Source organism: Bos taurus, chromosome 3 (assembly GCF_002263795.3).
Source record: "Bos taurus isolate L1 Dominette 01449 registration number 42190680 breed Hereford chromosome 3, ARS-UCD2.0, whole genome shotgun sequence".
In the NCBI taxonomy this organism is placed as follows: Eukaryota; Metazoa; Chordata; class Mammalia; order Artiodactyla; family Bovidae; genus Bos; species Bos taurus.
This window is the reverse complement of record NC_037330.1, coordinates 115,394,434-115,413,762: the sequence shown is the minus strand read 5'-3', so window position 1 is coordinate 115,413,762 and position 19,329 is coordinate 115,394,434. Positions and strand designations below refer to the sequence as shown.

Genomic DNA, 19,329 nt, shown 5'->3' with positions numbered 1-19,329 from the left:
ACAACATTCACAGCAGCCAAGGAAGGGAAGAAGCCAAGTGTCGCCCCACAAATGAATGGACACAGCATGCGGTGCACACACTGGGACTGGTTCCAGGACCCGGGGGACAACAAAATCCACAGAATCTCAAGGCCCGTATATGAAACGGCAGAGTATTTGCATATAACTTACACACATTGCTGTGCTTAGTCACTCTGTCCTGTCCAATTCTTTGTGACCCCAGGGACTGCAGCTGCCAGGCTCCTCTGTGCATGGGATTCTCCAGGCAAGAACAGTGGAGTGGGTTGCCATGCCTTCCTCTGGGAGATCGTGCCAACCCAGGGATCAAACCCAGGTCTCCTGCATTGCAGGTGGATTCTTTATCATCTGAGCCACCAGGGAAGCCCCTGTAACCTTTATCTTCCTGTATATCATCTCTAGATTATTTCTATATGATATAAATGATATGTAAATAGTTGCTAGCATGTGAGAAATTCACGTTTTTGCTTTTTGGAACTCTGGATTTTTTCCCCCCAAAATATTGATCTGCAGTTGGTTGAGTTGTGGGATGTACATACCCAATGGTATTGTATGTATATACAGTGGATTATTACTCAGCCCTAAAAAGGAAAGAAATGCTACCACACGGATGAACCTTGAAGGCAGGAGGCTAAGTGAAAGCCGAGCCACAAAAAGACAAATACTACATGATCTACTGATATGAGGTACTCAGGATAGTCAAATTCATAGAATCAAAAAAGTAGAAGGCGGCTGCCAGGGGCCAGGGGAGGGAATTCAGAGTTAGTGTTTACTAGGGGCAGAGTTTCACTTGTGCAAGATGAGAACATCCCAGAGACGGATGGAGGTGCCTGTTGTACAACATGATGAACAGCCTTCTCAGTCCTGAACCATATGCTTAAAAAGGGCAAAGAAGGTACATTTTATGTTACGTGGGTAAGTGAAATGAGAGTTAGTCACTCAGTCGTGTCCAACTCTTTGTGGCCCCACGGACTGTAGCCCACCAGGCTCCTCTGTCCATGGGATTCTCCAGGCAAGACTACTAGAGTGGGTTGCCATGCTCTCCTCCCAGGGATCTTCCTGACCCAGGGATCAAACCTGAGTCTCTGGCATCTCCTGCACCGGCAAGCGGGTTCTTTCCCATTAGGGCCACCTGGGGGTTCCAGTACCGGGCTAAGATTCTGTGGCATCTGTATCACGCCCCTGTGTGTGTGTTCTCTCCTGACCCTGACATAAAGCTAATCTACCTTTGGGCAGGGGTGGCGGCAGGGCGGGGGCGGGGGCGGGGGCGGCGTCTAAGCTGTGTAATATGGGTAGTTTCCTCCCTTCTAATTGCACCAGGATTTTTAAGGCAGAGCCAGGATTACCAAGCATAGGTTTGGAACCCAGGCCATCTAGGGGCAAAGGCTTGACACGAAGCCCCGGTGTGGCCCTGCACTCGGCCACGAGGCCCCTCTGCGGTGGTGGCCTGCGCGCTGAGCCCACACGAGCCCTGGGCAGCCGGGGCACAGGGCACAATCCTCAGGAGGAGCCAGGGAGCACCTCCCATGGAGGACGGGCAGGAAGGTCCACCTGCACGATGGACATCAGACTGGAATGAAGCCAGACTGGAGAGGCGTGTATAGACCGAGGACTGCTTCCAGCACCACGGCTTATTCAGGGGCAACAGGACCTGGTAACCACCCATCACAGGATGAACAGGCAGACTGCTGCAGTGCGACACGGCCAGGACACGCCAACATCGTCTTCCCAGGAAGAAAGGGAGGCCTGTCTTCTCAGGGTTAGCAGTCTTCCATGACTCAGAGTTTCCACATCTGGAAATCTGGGCTTGGATTCTGTCTGTCCAGCCTTGCAGTCTGGCTTCTGTAACATTCTGGGGAGACCAAGGCAGAATTCTTCCAAGTGTAACTCAATTCACCACCTCAAGAGATGGGGGTGCACCTTCACAGGCGTGCAGCTGGCCAAAGGGATTCTCTGTGAATCCTCAATCATCCAGTTAAATGTCCTGATTTTATGCAAAGATGAGTCATTTTATTTTTTATTTTTGGCCATGCCATGTGGCTTGCAGATCTTCATTCCCCAACAAGGGATTGAACCCAGGTCCTCGGCAGTGGAAGTGCAAAGTCCTAACCACTGGACTGCCAGAGAATTCCAAGGATTCTGTTATTTTAAATGACAGTTACCAGCAGTGGTTACGGGCAAGAGTTGCTTCTCTTACAACAAAAGGTTATCCTCCTTTTTACCTTGAAATATTTCTTTTGAGAAGAATGCCTGCTCTGGAAAGCATCTCACATCTTATTGTTATTTTGGCATTCGTTAAAAAACAAAAAACAGTAGATTCCCCCCTCTCCCCATGATTTTGAAACTAGAAACTTGTTGAAATCAGCATTCTGATGATAATTCAGAGTCTGAGTCCGTGGGGAGAAAAAACAAAGAAATGTCAGTGGCATAAAGAAGCAAAAGCTGAGTGGAAATGGAACGTCTAAGCCACTTGATTAGGAAGGAAGGTCCTCTGAGAAGAAGCGTCTGGTTCGAAGGGCAGGGGCAAGTGACCGCAGCCCAGCAGCTTCTCACTCGGGCAGCACATGGTATAAGAAAGAAATCCAGGAAGGAGGATTTCAAACCGGTGAGCACTTCGAGTACGCGTCGGTCAGCTGTGTCGGCCAGCCACTCGTGCTCAGGAGGAAGCCAGGGGAACCTTCCCGGTCAGGGCACCGTCGAGTCCTTGGCTCCACCTGCGGCCCCGAGTGAACTCTTACGGGTCCACTTAGGAATGCCCGGCGCACAGCCTTGTCAGCAGTTATTTCAGCCGCGCCCTGGATGGCAGCCCCCTCGACATGGAAGATGAATGGGTGGCGGTGCTGAACTGTGCGGCCTCGAGGGTCCAAGTTCTTTCTCATTATCCCCTCCACTTTTCCATCAAGGTGCTGCCTAAGGGCTCACGTTCAAGTCCACAGAGAGCGAATCCAAGGCTCTCAGAACCGGCAGCCCTTCACCCACCCAGACCACGAACCAGCCAAGTGTCAGGAAACCTCGGGACGCTCAGACGTGTCTCTTCCAAGAAGGTCAAGCACTTAGGGCTTTTTAAAGGTCTTATAGTTGCATAGGTCTTCCGAGAATCAAAAAAAAATACAGACCACAGGGCCGCAGCAGACGTCAACAGCTTGCTTTTTACCGTTTCAGTCTTATTTACGTATTTAGGGTTGTCATGAAAAATGGCACGTGGAGAGGAAGGCGCAGTGAAGCTGGTCAGTCCTGCAGGGACGGTGACCAACTTGTCCCAGTTGCCTGGGGCTTCCTGCGTTTTTGGCACCGAACGTCCCGCATCTTAGGAAAGACCAGGGCAGTCGGACACTCTACTCGGAGTGCCTGCAAAGCCAAAAAAGCTTCGTTACCTTAGCTCCCCACGTGCTATCTAAACTGTGTTCTAGGTTCCACTTAATAACAGCATCTTGAGAAAGAAAGATGAATCAAATCAACTGTTTTCTTTTTCCTGAACCCAGTTTTCTGTCTTACCATGAGACTCACCGCACCCAGCAGCACCTATCTGGGGGTGGGGAGCGGGCTGGGCTCCGACTGGCCCCAGGAGCCTCCATTTGCCATGAGACTCACCGCACCCAGCAGCACCTATCTGGGGTGGGGAGCAGGGTGGGGTCTGACTGGCCCCAGGAGCCTCCATTTGCCATGAGACTCACCGCACCCAGCAGCACCTATCTTGCGGTGGGGTGCGGGGTGGGGTCCGACTGGCTCCAGGAGCCTCCATTGGCCATGAGACTCACCCCACCCAGCAGCACCTATCTTGGGGTGGGGTGCGGGGTGGGGTCTGACTGGCTCCAGGAGCCTCCATTGGCCATGAGACTCACCGCACCCAGCAGCACCTATCTTGGGGTGGGGTGTGGGGTGGGGTCCGACTGGCTCCAGGAGCCTCCATTGGCCATGAGACTCACCCCACCCAGCAGCACCTATCTTGGGGTGGGGTGCGGGGTGGGGTGCGGGGTGGGGTCTGACTGGCTCCAGGAGCCTCCATTTGCCATGAGACTCACCGCACCCAGCAGCACCTATCTGGGGTGGGGAGCGGGGTGGGGTCCGACTGGCCCCAGGAGCCTCCATTTGCCATGAGACTCACCCCACCCAGCAGCACCTATCTTGGGGTGGGGTGCGGGGTGGGGTCCGACTGGCCCCAGGAGCCTCCATTTGCCATGAGACTCACCCCACCCAGCAGCACCTATCTGGGGTGGGGAGCGGGGTGGGGTCCGACTGGCCCCAGGAGCCTCCATTGGCCATGAGACTCACCACACCCAGCAGCACCTATCAGGGGTAGGGTGCGGGGTGGGGTCCGACTGGCCCCAGGAGCCTCCATTTGCTAAGAGCGCTCGGTGGCATTCTTGGACCACACACTCTGAAGAGTCTCAAGTGATCTTAAGATAACACCACCACACATCCCCTGGAGCCAACGGACTCTCTCTGGGTTTTCCAAACAGACGTCATCTGGCCAGTTTCTCAGGGTCTACCTTAAAAGGCACGCTAAGAAGCAGCGGGGCCTGACCCCGTGCAGAAGGGGAAGGACGCAGGAGCTGATGCTTCACGACAAGTTCCACCACAGGCCAGGGGCGCGTGTACTGAGTTACGGAGGCAGGGCCGTGAGCATGCCCCTGCCCCCGAAGCAATCATCCCGCAGTGCAAGAACCACCGATTTTTAGGAAGCCCCTAGGCTGAAATCCACCATTCCCTCTCCCGCCTGTGCTGACATCTCCCCCTTGCTACCTACACTGCAGGAGGGAGGCGGAGCCTGGCAGGCCAAGCCAGCCACTGCCAATGGCTCCCAAGCCTCCAGGGAAGGGCAGAGCAGGCCAGGGGGTGTCGCAGTGGGCGAAGGGTGGGGTTGAGACTCCCGGGAGCGCAGAGAGAGCAAATCTGGGGTCTGGAGGTATCACTGGTATCAACTTGTAGGGATCGGTCTCCATCCGGGTAGGATCCATGTTTTGTCCGTGTTTTCCCTCTAATTCCCAGACGGTCATGCCTATGATCTGGCCACGTGCTAGTGATTCTATTCCACTGCTCCGAGAGGGTCTCTTCCCCCTAAGAGGACTGTTTTGGGTTTTCAACAACAGGAAACATTCCTGGGGTAAAAAGGCTTCCTTCAACGTCTAGCTGTGGTCAGGGAAGCTTCAGGGATGCCTGTGCTGAATAAGTTCCAGAATGAGGACGAGCTGTGTGTCAGAGGGACCAAGGATTTGGGGCTCTTAAATAATCTGTTGTAGGCTCTTAAATAATCTGTTGTGTCTCGGGGTGAAACACAGAAAGACACGTCTGGGCAGACTCTGAGGGCTTGGGAAGAAGACGTGGTTAGGAAAGGATGTGAAGGAGGAAGAGGAAACTGACGCCATGGTGACCAGCCGGAAGTTATGGGGCCACCACCCGAGGCCCTGAGCAACTCATCTCAGGCATGCGAGTTATGACGGGGCCCGGCCATCCAGGGAGGCCATCAGCAGGAGCTTCCCTGGCAGCCGACCCACCCCGAGCACTCGGTAGGCTGGTCGGCCTCACCCCAAACCCACCGCCTGCTGCAAAGCTGAGGATCCCCAGTTTCACAGCTGGTGGCCTGTTTCTGAAGCCACGGTTTCCAAGAGCTTGTTGCTCTGCTAGGATTGCACAAACGGGTGCACAGCTGGGGTCAGGCACCCACTGCTTGCTTGGTCCAAAGGCTGGGTTTGTTTTCTACCCCACCAACTTGTGAGAGTCCCTTGGACTGCAAGGAGATCAAACCAGTCCGTCCTAAAGGAAATTAAGCCTGAATATTCATTGCAAGGACTGATGCTGAAGCTGCAGCTCCAATACTTTGGCCACCTGATGCGAAGAACTGACTCATTAGATGAGACCCTGATGCTGGGAAAGATTGAGGGCAAAAGAAGGGGGCAGCAGAGGATGAGATGGTTGGATGGCATCATCAACTCAATGGACATGAGTTTGAGCAAACTCCGGGAGTTGGTGATGGACAGGGAGGCCTGGCGTGCTGCAGTCCATGGGGTTGAAAAGAGTCGGACACGGCTGAACAAAAGCAACAATAAACCTGTGTGAGACACCTGCTTGGACTGAAACTTGTCCAAAGGATGATCTTTATGTAAACACTTCCATGGACACCTGTGAAATAAGGAAACTGTATCTGTTTCCCTCAAGGATACAAATGACCTCTTCTGGGAGATTTGTTTTTTTTTTTTTTTTTTAAAGGGCGTCCAATGAAGACATTTAAAAAACACAAGAACTGTGTGGATTTTTTCTTTTTTTAGCAAGTTTAGGAAATGGTCAGCTTCCTGCTTCCGGAGCACCCAAAGTCAGCTAAAGTCAGAACCCAATGCTGCCGGAGCATCTTGTTCAAGCAGATGTCTGAGCAAACCACCATTGCTGGCAGCCTGGGGAGCCGAGGGGGGTGCAATACAGCCAGGCAGGGGCAGGAGAGGCATGTGGGATGGCCCTGTCCGGCAGCACTGGTCAGTGCAGTCATCTGGGGCTTCATTTATTTATTTTTATTTTTGGCTGTCCGGGTCTTCGCTGCTCTGATCGGGCTCTCTCTAGTTGAGACAAGCAGAGACTACTCTCTAGCTGTGGTGCCCAGGCTTCTCACCGAGGTGACATCTCTTGCTGTGGGGCACAGAAGCGGCCTAGATCAGCTCAGATCGGATCAGGGGGCGTCCGGCCTTGCAGGCCACGCTATCTGGGGCAGGCCACACCCTTCAGGTGATGAATTTGACTGCAGTGTGACAATCCAGCACGCTGGCCGTTTTCCATATGACCAGATTCAGTCCTTTACTCTGCTCTCATCTTCCTCGTATGCAAAAGGCCCAGATTCGTGGGTTTAACAGGGCATCACGTCCGAGGTGACCAGAGGTAGAGTCAGAGTCCAGGCTGATGGAGCCCTGAGCGGCGCATGTGTGCACAGGAAAGAAAATGTCCCAGCAGGAAGGGAGCCCCAGGGCAACAGGAAAACGCTGGTTTTGAGGGGGCTGCTGGGGCTGCTGCAGGCCCGCCTAACACCTGTTTGAATCCTACGTTTGATGCATCTTAAGCCTCACTGCTCTTGAACCCAAACCTATTATCGGAGTATTAATTACCTGATTAAAATTCTGCCCTCATAAAAGCATGCCAGCTTCCTTTTTGATATATAAACCATCTCGTCATCAAAAGTTAGGAGGGTCCAGGGTAGCTGGCACAGATAGTCCATCAAGGACAACCACAACCTCTGCTGAAAACTCTGTCTGAAAATGTCAGACTGTTTAGCCAGGTTATTTCCCGTGACTCCCAGCAGAGTCACGGGTTGTAGGATCTGCTATTTGAGACCGATGTAGGTCCCCTGCTCTGTGACCAGTGAGAGCTGGATGACAGACAGTATGGAAATCGGAAGCTACCAACCTGGACAAGAGTTCCCCAGTACTGGAGCGCTTAAGGTCTTCAGTACAAGCGGCCGAGGATCTTAGTGGTCTTTCTCCCGTAACACATCTTACCTTGGAAGCCAGTGTTACAGTGTGACTGGTATCTGAGATCATTAGGTTCCATCCCCTTTTGAAATTTTCCAGACTCAAATAATTGGGCCATCCTCCACGATGTAGACATTTGGGGCCTAAATTAGCACCATATCTAAATGCTCCCGAATTTCTTATTAAGGGAAGTCAGGATTCTGCCCTTGGACATCCCTCTGATACATCTTCCTGTCTGGGACCATAGAATACACAGGGCTAACTCAGCCACTGGGCATCTGTTATGTGGGTCCAGTCGCTCAGTCATGTCCAACTCTTTGTGACCCCATGGACTGTAGCCCACCAGGCTCCTCTGTCCTTGGAATTCTCCAGGCAAGAATACTGGAGTGGGTTGCCATTCCCTCCTCCGGAGGATCTTCCTGAACCAGGGATCAATCCTACGTTTCCTGCATCTCCTGCACCTCCCAAGAAATACACCTGAAACTCACAGCCCTCTATATGTCCACCCAAAGCTTGGTTGGGAAAACAAGAATCCACGAAGGATTACAATGAAAGTCATGACATCTCTCTGTGGTCTAGTAATTCAAATTCGCCACTAGATTAAGCCACTTCCTTAGGGAACTGTCTGCCTGCATCAATAACTGCAGCTCCCAGGCGACCCGCATTAACCGAATCGCACTTTTAAAGTGACGATGGCTCTTGCCTGCCGTACAATTATAAAGCCCCACTCTGCTCCTTTACTATATTCCAATAATATCCATGCATACATAGGAAAAAAAAAAAAAAGGAAAGCTGGCACCGAGGACCATCACGAGAAGCAGCCTGTGCGGGAGAACTTTTGAAGAACGGATGGCAACCGTATCATCGAGAGGTAGAGAGGAAAAGTAAGGGAGCACAGGCCCTCCAGCAGGAATGTTCCAGAACCATCTCCTGTTGCCACCATCCTTCCCCCTTGGCAAGAAGCAGCCAACGCCCCTCTGAGGGGCTCAGCAGGAGACTGGAATGTGAGCGGAGGGGCATCACCCATGAGATCTCACTTTCTACAGGTCGCTGAGGCCGGCAAGGAGACTGTGACTGCACGTCTCCCTCCAAGGAACAGAGCAAACGGGTCCGTCGTTAGGTTCTGTTCTTGGATGGGGTTTTTAGGAAGAACCACGCCGGGAAAGGGCGCCTCCCTGTTGATGGAGCAGCTCTGGAGAAAGAACCCCAAAGACCCAGACGGGGGCATGGCAGTCACAGGCAGGCCTCACGGGATAGTGTTAAGTCTCTGGTTTAGGCCACTGGGGAAGCAGCCTGACTCTATGTCCCAAATAACCCCAATAAATCAAGCACAAGGAGTCTCCTCAGTCCAAGAAGTGTATATCTCGAAAGCCTACCTACTGGTGAAGGGTGGAAAGACTCCCCACCAAGAGGAGGAACAAGCAGAGGGGCCTAAATACACGCTTACTTTAGAGCCCAATTCAGAGAGGGGAAGCCACTGCTGGAAGACCAGAGGGAAAAGGACAGTTCACCCCAGCCAGCAAATGGCATGGTGAGGACACTGTTACTGGTTCTACTGCAAAGGCTTTCAAAAAGGTAATTTCTCTTCCTGTTTGGAAACAAAGAATGTCGGGCTAACTCAGCCGCCGGGGGTCAGCAACTCCCCACAACTTAAGACTAGAACACAGCCACTCCAAGTACCTGCAAGGGACCATGAACGTCAAAGTGGAAGTCACTCAGTTGTGTCCGACTCTTTGTGACCCCATGGACTGAATTCTCCAGAATATTGGAGTGGGTCGCCGTTCCCTGCTCCAGGGGATCTTCCCAACCCAGGGATCAAACAGGTCTCCCGCACTGCAGGTGGATTCTTTACCAGCTGAGCCACCGGGGAAGCCCTGGAAGCAATTCACTCCAGATAGCAAGTCACACAGCGAGGATACCATTTGTTATCTATCCTATTGAAAAGTTTTTTTTTTAAAAAAAAAAAACACAAGGGAAATGTTCCTGAGAGTACAGGGGGTTGGTGGGGAAAGCCAGAGAAGATGAACCAATACAATCTTTCCTGGAATTTGGCAGTCCATACCCAGAGCCCATAGAAGTACACCCTCTTCAACTCAGGAAGGCTACGGTTGGGAATGTGCCTGCAGGACATGGATGTGGGCACAGAGGTGTCAAATGAGGACGCTGATCAGAGTGACTCACAACGGTAAAAATCATGGAGAAAGGAAGTCGGCTCGCCAAATGTTGGTTCAGTCCGTTGGGGCACATGAGCAGGACGGATGTTATGTAACTATTAAGATGGTGGCATAGAGGTGTGTTTGTTGGCATGGGCACGTGCCTGAGATCTGGCGTCGTCTAGGAGAGCAGGGAACGCACCGTGTACCCCAGGGGGCTGCAGGCCAGCAGAGGCAAAGGCGTAGGCTGTGGACACGGCTAGGAGGATACACCTCAAACTGTGAGCAGCCACGTTCTTAGGGGCTATCTGGGAGAAGTACATTTTCTTCGGTATGTTTATCTTTAACTTCTCATTAATCACAGTGCAGTTTTCAAGAAGTACTTAAAATTAAAATCTTAATGTTGTGCTTAACACTGTGATATAGTCAAACAACCAGCTAATACTATATATTCACACATATACCTATGTGAAGGCAGATAAACGTCACGCAGGGTTCGTGGAATGTGTTGTGCTGGGAGAGCCATGACAACCACCTTCAGGTTTTACCAAAGCTTTCCTAAAGAGCTCCCCATGGGTAGAACGTCTACATTTCTCCCGGTGATGAAATTACGTGTCTTTCCCTCTATCTTATATAAATCACCAGGATAAGAGACGTTATTACACAGAGAAAACGAACCTGCCTTACAAACTGGCATGCGTTCTTAGCGGACAGTAAAAACGGACTCTGACTCGTGAGTCGCACTCAATTCTTGGTTTTGTTGTTCTCAGGTGCTCAAGCTGACCCTGGGCTTCAATGCACAGCGAGTTCCCTACAAAAGAACTGTCAAGGTGCAGACTTTCTAAGATGCGACTGTGTGTTCACATGTCGAGGCGCGTTACTCATTCGCGTGTCTGGTGTGCGCTGTCACACGCGTGCACCCTCTGCAGGTGGTTGGGCGTTTGTGCACTTCACGGGGCGGGACTGCAGAGAGGACAGCGGGACTCGAGACGCCTCAAGCCCAGGCTGTCTAGAAGCAAGCGTCAAAGCAGCTTGGCGTAGCTGGTACTACCGAGAAGTGCAGCTGTTGTATCTATTACTGCGCTTTCCAAGGTACTGTACTGTGAGATTAAAAACGCTTTTCTTATTATTTTGTGCTTTTTATATATTTTTTGGAGAAAAGCGTTATAAACCTCTGGTGCTCAGTCGTGTCCGACTCTGTGACCCCACAGACTGTAGCCTGCCAGGTTCCTCTGCCTGTGGAATTTCCCAGGAGAGAACACTGGAGTGGGTTGCCATTTCCTATTCCATGGGATCTTCCCAACCCAAATGGAACAAGCATCTGTTGCGCCTTCTGCACTGGCAGGCAGATCCTTTACCACCAGAGCCGCCTGGGAAGCCCACACACTTATCAGAGTGCAGTACTGTAAGGTCGACTGTCAGCTGGGACCTGAGCTAACGCCGTTGGGCTGACTAACAACCCGGACTTGTGAACGCGCTCTCGGAACGCAGCTTGTTCGTATGTAGACTTGCTATAGTTTCTTTCAGTCTAGATTTTCAGATAGATTTTTTTCTCCTTTCTCTTTGACTACTTGCTCCTGTCTTTTTACTCTCATTTAAAATACTACTTTACTTTAAAAAAAAATAGAAAAACAAACAAAAAAGAACTATAAGAACACCATATAGACTGAAAATAAAGGGTTATTCTATAAAGAAAAAAAATCAGCTAAAGAACACTGAGATATATTATCAAAATAGAATTTAAGGCAAAATCCTTAATTTGGGAAAGAGGAAGACTACATACTATTAGAGGAATGAATGCTCTATTAAGAAAGTAACTTTCATTCTGTTAGTATTATGATAAGATGCAAAATTCGTATTATTATAAGATATTCATTTTGGTTTAAAAATAAATGTTACCAATTAAAGAAGGGAGCAATTTAAAATAAAATAAAATACTACTTTAACCTTCAACAGAGCAGAAAGGCTTGACTGTGCATGGACCCCGTGCCCCCTCAGCCCAGGACCTGCTAACTTCTCCCAGGGGGCAACACTCACATGCAGGCTCGGGTGGTAGGTCAGCACACCGTTGTCACACAGCGTGACGTACTTCTTCTTCCACTCCTTGTTTAGTGATTTGCCACTGCGCTTCAGCAGCATGCCCTATGAGCGAAAGAGAAGCCAGGCGGAAATTAGTGTAAATCATAAAGTCCTGCGTACATTTTTTAAAAAGAGTAGGCACATAGGTTAACTTTTAAATTGTTAAACTTCCATTTTCTCTTTGCCATCTTAAAATGGAAATGACACATTTTTGCCTCGGTCGTTCGGTTTTCCCCTTTCTTTTTTATAAAATATATATACAATCAACAAATTCCCTTTTGTGCATGTGAGTGCAGAACTTAATGTTGTAACATTAACGAGGGCTAAGACGTGCCATTGGTTCAACCAATATGATATAGACCATTGTGATGTGACAGATCATACCTTTTCCTATAGCTAAGCTGTAAGCACATGGAGCTCCTAAAGGTATTAAAAAAGGAATGTAAATTTCCTTTTCTAAAAATAAGACACTAACCATATCTTCCTTTACCATATTTACAAATAAGAACATTTTATTTTAGTTTTTCACTTCAGATCTTAATTTATTAAAAATGAAATTCCATTTGCAAACTTAGCAATGGCATTTAATAGATGAACTGTGTATAATTTACTTTAATCCATTTTTAATGAAATCATATTAAAGCTTCTTAAAAACCATTCAACACTTGAAACCGACACACAAGTATATTTAATCCAGCCTTCCTTAGATGACTGATGAGAATTTGCTCTTGTTTTTACTACCAGTTCCCAGCAAACCTTCTGTCTCATTTCTAGGCTTTCTTGAGTTAAGAAAACTGGAGGAAGCCTGAGCTCTGCCAGGCCCAGCACCTTGAGTCTGCACTTTCTCTTCCCCTGTGGGGGCTTCAGGCCCTCCTGCTTGCACGCATGCATTCTAAGCCGCTTCAGTCAGGTCCGACTGTGTGTGACCCCATGGACTGTGGCCCGCCAGGCTCCTCTGCCCATGGGATTCTCCAGGCAAGAGTACGGGAGTGGGTTGCTGTTCCCTTCTCCAGGGGATCTTCATGACCCAGGAAACGAACCCAGGTCTCCTGCATTGTAGGCAGATTCTTTCAGGGAAGCCCCACGCCCTCCTCAGTTTTAAACTTGAGCTTTCACACCTGGATTCATCTAACTCTCATCCACAGAAACAAAGGGGAGCAGGAGAACCTCCCTCCTTGCTCTTTCTCTTGCTGCTCACTTGTTAATGTGATCAGGACTTCCCTGGGGTCCAGTGGTTAAGAATGTGCCTTCCAAACCAGGGATGTGGGTTTGATCCCTGGTCAGGGAAGTAAGATTCCACATGTCTTGGAGCAACTGAGCCCGTGTGCACCACAACTGGAGAAGCCAGCACGCTGGAACTGCTGGGCCTGTGCGCTCTAGAGCCTGTGTCCCACAGTAAGAGAAGTCTGCCCGAGTGCCTCGAAGAGAGCCAGCACAGCCAAGACAAGGAGAAGTCCGTGATCATAAGTGTGACTGGGAAAGCCTAAGACTAACGCGAGTTAATTCACCCAGATGGAGGCAGAAAGAAAACGGTCAGTTTGAAACAGAATCTGACACCTTAGGAAGGTGCGGCCTCCCGAGTCCCTTTGAGAATTTTTGCCAGCCCCCACCCGCCTCCTAATTCTATCAACCAGGAACCAAAGTATGAGAAACAACCAAGAAGGCGTTTTTCTTCTGCACGGACTGCAAAAGCCTATTGCATTTGTGACCCCATGGACTGCAGCACGCCAGGCTTCCCTGTCCTTCACCATCTCCCGGAGTTCGCTCAAACTCAGGTCCATTGAGTCAGTTTCCCAATATTATGACATTGCGTTTTTATGGACAGATTTTACAAATATAATGGATTATGAGCCACCTGGAGACTCTGGCCACAATGTTTATTGTTTCTGAGGGAAAATATTTCAGAGTTTGAGGCAACTAACAAGTAAACCTTTGGAAGATCATTTCTTTGCAAGTTCTTATCTAAAGAAGTATGTGACATAAAGCTGCAGACCTTGATTTCTTGGAATCTAAACCAAGATATAAACCAAACACGGCACTGAGACCAACAACGGGAACCAGCTCCAGAGAAAAACGTTCGCTCCCATCGGGGGTGGTACAGGTTTCAGGGCACAGTAAGGACTAGTGTGTGTGGGGGCTCGACTAGTGACGGTGGATCAGCGGCGATGAAAAAGCAACCCCTTGACAGCATTAAATGTCCCTCCCCAGTGGGATTTCTAAGATTTTAAAACTTAGTGTAACAAAATCTGACACAGGGACTTCCCTGGTGGTGCAGCGGTTAAGAACCCACCTGCCAACGCAGGGGACACAGGTCCGACCCCTGGTCTGGTAAGACCCCACATGCCACCAAGCAACTAAGCCTGTGCGCCAAGAGTTACTGAGCCCACACTCTAGATACCATGCACCACAGCTACTGAAGCCCGTGTGCCCTAGACTAACCCATGATCTGAAACCAAAGAGAAACCACCACCTCCATGAGGAGCCTGCCCACTGCAAACAGAGAAAGCCTGTGAGTAGCAACAAAGACCCACCACAGCCAAATAGATAAATAAAATTATATATATTTTTAAAAAGCCAAATAAAATTATATATATAATATAAACAAGTTCTTCCCTAGGCTCACATTTTCCCACTCTCCATTTCAGATGGAATTCCAGTAACACCAGGGGCTGGGGTTACTGTGCATCATCATTGGCTAAGGGCTGCCCTGGGTTTCAGAAAGCCTTTTTTTTTTTTTTTTTTAAGATATTTTACTATTTTTGTTCACTTATTTATTTGGCTGTGCTGGGTCTCAGCTGCAGCACGTGGAATCTAGTTCCCTGACCAGGGATCAAACCTGTGCCCCCTGCATTGGGACTGCAGAGTCCTAGCCACTGGACCACCAGGAAGGTCCTGCTCAGGAAGCTTTTCCTTTCCTCCTCAAACGAAAGACAGGCTCCGTGAAGAGCGACACACAGAAATCCTCAGGCCATCTTCAGGGCACTTTCAGGAGCAAGTCCTGCACTGCCCGGTGAGGGGAATAAAGACTCCTTTCTTGAGGGAATAAAACGAAAATTTACCAGGAGGCCAAGTGAAGAGGGGACATCATAGTTTTCTGGGGACTTAAATTAGGCAATTTGTTAGGTGCTAGGAAAACAATGTCTTGCTAAAAAAATAAATAAATAAATACAAAATCCAAATCTTTACAATCTTAAATAAATCCCGTGGTTCACCTCGGAGGATTATCTGATTACCTGCACTATTCAAACGCTGCAGAATTCAGCGAGCCTGAAGACCAACCTGGCGTGCTCAGAGCCTTATTTCTGTCCTTCAGCCTTGGCCCCAGCTGGGTTTATCATTCGTCCCATCAGACACCAGGCGGGGACTGAACTGGCTCCACACATCACACGTACACACGTCGGGGCCGCCCGGCGCCAGTCTGGGCACAGGTGGACCAGGTAAGGCGCACGTTTCTTTAAGGGGCCTGAGCATGTGCCGACGTGTTTCTAAGCATCGCCGCGTTCTCTCGCTCACTCGTCCCCCATCAGCAGCAGGACAGGGGCAGCTGCTATTGTGGCTCCCTCGGTTTGGACGTGAACTCTGACCATGGAGGTGAGAGCGCTCGGTAGCTGACGGGAAGTGAGGGACCAGCCACCCTGCCCTCTCCACTCCTGCTGTTAGCACTGTGGGCTGCCAAGTTCAGACCTGGAAATGACCACCGCAGTCAAGCCTGCCAGTGTCCCTGCCACGGCTCAGCCCAAAGCCTTCAGTCCCAAAGCACCAGCTCCTTCTCTCCCGGCACAAATCCCCAGTCCGAGAGAGGCGGGTCATCAGGATCCTGGCAGCCACTCAGGTCCGATTCCTCTCCTGAGGGGCGGTGGCCCATCAGTACTGATATTTCATATTCACACAGTGAAGGAAAAGACAAGCACCCTTCCACCAGGAACAGATTCAAATGTGCCCCCTAAAATCTACTGCACGTGGACCCAGAGGAAGGGGTTTCTGTTTGCTGAATCTTAAGAGCACCCTGAGAATGTCCTAAACGCTGAGTGTCCTTGAGAGAGGGGAGACAGCGATGAGGAATTTATGGAAGCACATCTCAAGGCTACTAAAAAATTCCAGGAAGGGGTGGTCAGGGCTGTTGCGAGTGGAGAAGGTCAGATCTCCTGATGAAGGTTCAGCAAGGCCCGATGAGGCCACCCTTCCAGGAACGGCCTCCCTGAACTGTGCAGGGAACGCAAAATTTGTGTCTACGTTTCCAGATCTCCTGGTGAGTCAAGAGAAAAAGAAAAACTGGAGCTTTAGGGACAGCTCCTTATTTTTTAGAATGTTGGCAATGGATTATACACCATCTGTGTGTAATTCAGGCCAAACCCAGCACATGCGCTGCTCAGAGGCAGGCATCTCTGTGTTTGTGACCTCGTGCCAAGAGTCAGTAGGAGGCAGCAGCGGAGTCTGGACTAAGGAGCTGGACTCACAGCGGGCCCCATGGGACCTCCATCCTATCACCCAGACAACGGCCATCCACGTCCTTTCACTTCCCGGAAGGGGAGTCCTGGATCAATGCCCACAGCTCTAGACGCCAGAGTCCACTCGTGCACATATACATGTGAGCCTTTAGAAAAGGTCGGCCACGACACCAGGAGAAGCCAACACGCTCGGTGGTCTCTCCATAAACAATAAAGAGAGCCCATCCTGAAAAAGATGATGATGGGAGGCGAGCTCTTTGATGAATTACGGTAGGAAGCGAGGGCTTCGGTGGCAGCAGGCAGAACGAACTTGTGTAATCAGAGGTTGAATTGGACTTCAAATGAGGAGACTCAGGAAACAGCTTCAGTGGATTCAAGACGTGTTTCCTGTTGCTTCTTCTTCTTAAATTACTTCTGAACACTGATTTTTTAAAGGGTAATTTGTATCAAGTGGGAATCACAGAATAGCAGAATCTCAAGAGGCTCTGAAAGTTGAACCATTCAGTCCCAAATCTGCAAGATGAGCTTTTGTGCAGGATCCCTGCCTGGGGCCACCCTGCTTGGGCATCCCTGGGGACAGTAACCCATGGGTCAAGATCCCTAGAGCTGCCCGAGCAGGAGTCCATGGCTGAGCAGAGACAGTGCAGAGGGGCAGGGGAAGGGGGAGGTTGGTCTGTAAGTCTGGAGCGGAGTCTGTCCCAGCATACCCTCACTTCGTGGGACCAAGGCTGGTTGCTACCAAGGTCCAGTAAGATATCACACAGCTACATAGCCAAGCCTGGTCTTAGCTCCCAGCTCCTCTGGAAGCAAAAGGTTCCAGTGCTCTGACGTGCTGTCTCTCCTCTGAACACAGTCAGGATACCCACAAAGTGCCAAAGGGCGAGAACCCATGGCCTCCTTTAAGGACAAACTTCTGCTGGTGAACCACGATGCTCAAACATGCCAGGAGGCCCTTCACTGCATCTGGCTGAGCCCCTAGATTGGATCCCCCTGTGCTTCTGCCTTCTTGAACTCACACACTTTCTACTCTAAGCGCCAAGGAAATGGAAAACCCTATAAATAGTTCATTTTAAACTTTTGAAGGACGTGAAGCCGTGATCCCACCAGCTAGAAGATGACAGAGGCCGGAAGGCGCTCTGCCGGAGACAGGCAGGCGGGCAGCCCCCCTTGGCGAGGTAGACGGTCCTGCTGATCCTAAGTCCCTTTGATCCTGTGTGACCCAGGGCAAAACCGCACGGGGGAATGTCAAAATGTATCCTCGGTCTATCTTTCAGATGCCACTTCTGTACATGTAAAAACAATTTCCTGCTTCAGACTGTTTCTCACTGACCATCTACCCCAGTGTAGACGTCAATTACGGTTAAGGTTTTATTTGACTCCTGTATGGCTTATGTGTCTGTTTAAAAAAATTTTTATTTCAAAACAATATTGGGCTCATTGTGAGCCAGATGCTGCTTTAACAGCCTTACAAGTTAAGAATTACCAACCCCCCCGACCCCCGCCGCTGCCGAAAGCTTATTACCACCTGCTGGTAATTACTCTGATTATCCCCATTTTACAGACGAGGCCACTGAGGCACACAGAGGGTATGTAGCTTACCCAAGGCACACAGCCAGCTTGGTAGCTGATCTCAAGATAACTCCCGTTTGTGCCAGGCTTTGTGTTATTCCTGCCCCTCTGTAAATCATCCCACACTGACTGGGGGAATGGCTGAGACTCAATTTACCCAGAAGCAGCTGAAGTGATGCCCCTACATTGGGTTTAAATCGAAAGAAATTCTGACAGCTTCTGCTTTGGGGAGCTCCGACCAAGAAGCCACGCTGTGCCCTGTCCATAGTCCTGAGCCACAGAATTATGAAAAATAATAACAGGTTTTTTTTTTTTTCTTTCAAATCATTAAGTTTGGGGCTTCCTTGGTGGCTCAGATGGTAAGGAATCTGCCTGCAATGTAGGAGACCTGTGTTTGATACCTGGGTTGGAGAAGATCCCCTGGAGGAGGAAATGGCTACCCACTCTAGTATCCTTGCTTGGAGAATTCCATGCATAGAAGAGCCTGGCGGGTTACAGTCCATGGGGTCACAAAGAGTCGGACACGACTGAGCGACTCACAGGCACAAGTTCTGGAGGAGAGTCCCATGCACATGAAGAAGTGAAGTTGCTCAGTGAAGGTGCAGCACAGCCAGGGCGCCCAGTGAACCCCTGGATGGACCTGGCTAAGAGCAGGATGCCAGACACACTGCCTGCTCAGCTGAGTCTGAAAGCAGGAAGAGGAACTCAAGGCAGTTTTCAAGCAGACTAGAAAAAATACTTCAAAACCTTGCTGGACCAGACCATGAGAAAAACGGTTTCTCAGTCCCAGCTTCTTCTCTAGCAGAAACCTCTGAGAATAAGAACTGGCCTCACATCAAAGACCGAATCCAGAGAATGCTAAGAGTGAAAAGTGAAATTGTTAATTGCTAATTCGTGTCCTACTTGAGACCCCATGGACTGTAGCCCACCAGGCTCCTCTGTCCATGGAATTCTCCAGGCAAGAATACTGGAGTGGGCTGCCATTCCCTTCTCCAGCGGATCTTCTAACCCAGGGATTGAACTGGGGTCTCCTGCATTGCAGGCAGATTGCTTACCATCTAAGCCACCAGGGAAGCCCTGAATGCCAGGAGATGTGATTTCAAAATATAGATACCACCAGGGTGTGCCATGCAGACCCCCTTCTTGAGAACTCAGAAAGATTTAAGGTAGGCCCTTCATGTTAGAGAAGATCTGTGGATTAGAGACAGGGATGTGTAGACTGGCCTTTGTCTAATGGATGGAATTTGTAATTTGATAAAAAAGGCGCCCATGAGTTTTTTTTTTTTTTTTTTTTTTAAGGAATTACAGCACTTTGGACTAAAAACCACAGAGAAAGTTCAAAATGAAAAGAGTTTCTGGACTTTCAACCCAACCTTCCAACCTATGGCAGGAAGCAGGCTGAGGAAGCTACGTAGCTATGAACACAGGCTACTTATTATGGAGGAGGAAGGTCGACTCAGACAGAGAGACCAGGACCAAGGAGGAGGCCGCTGGGAGCATAACATCCCCTTGCCCAGAGCAGGGCAGACTGGGTGCTACTGCTGGGGACCAGGAACAGCTACAGGTGTCTGGTCCCTCTCCTACTTCTGTGAATAAGGGATCAGCTGTGGT

At 49.9% G+C, this 19,329-nt stretch overlaps 1 protein-coding gene across 9 annotated transcripts in view; it reads right to left on the bottom strand.

Annotated features, from left to right (window-relative positions):
* Positions 1 to 19,329, bottom strand: part of AGAP1 (ArfGAP with GTPase domain, ankyrin repeat and PH domain 1) — a 561,115-nt gene that overhangs the window by 191,506 nt on the left and 350,280 nt on the right. For all 9 annotated transcript variants that reach the window (XM_024990256.2, XM_024990257.2, XM_024990258.2 and 6 more), the window contains one exon: positions 11,660 to 11,764. In XM_024990256.2, the coding sequence (XP_024846024.1) occupies positions 11,660 to 11,764 (105 nt within the window). The remainder of the gene's footprint in view (positions 1 to 11,659; positions 11,765 to 19,329) is intronic.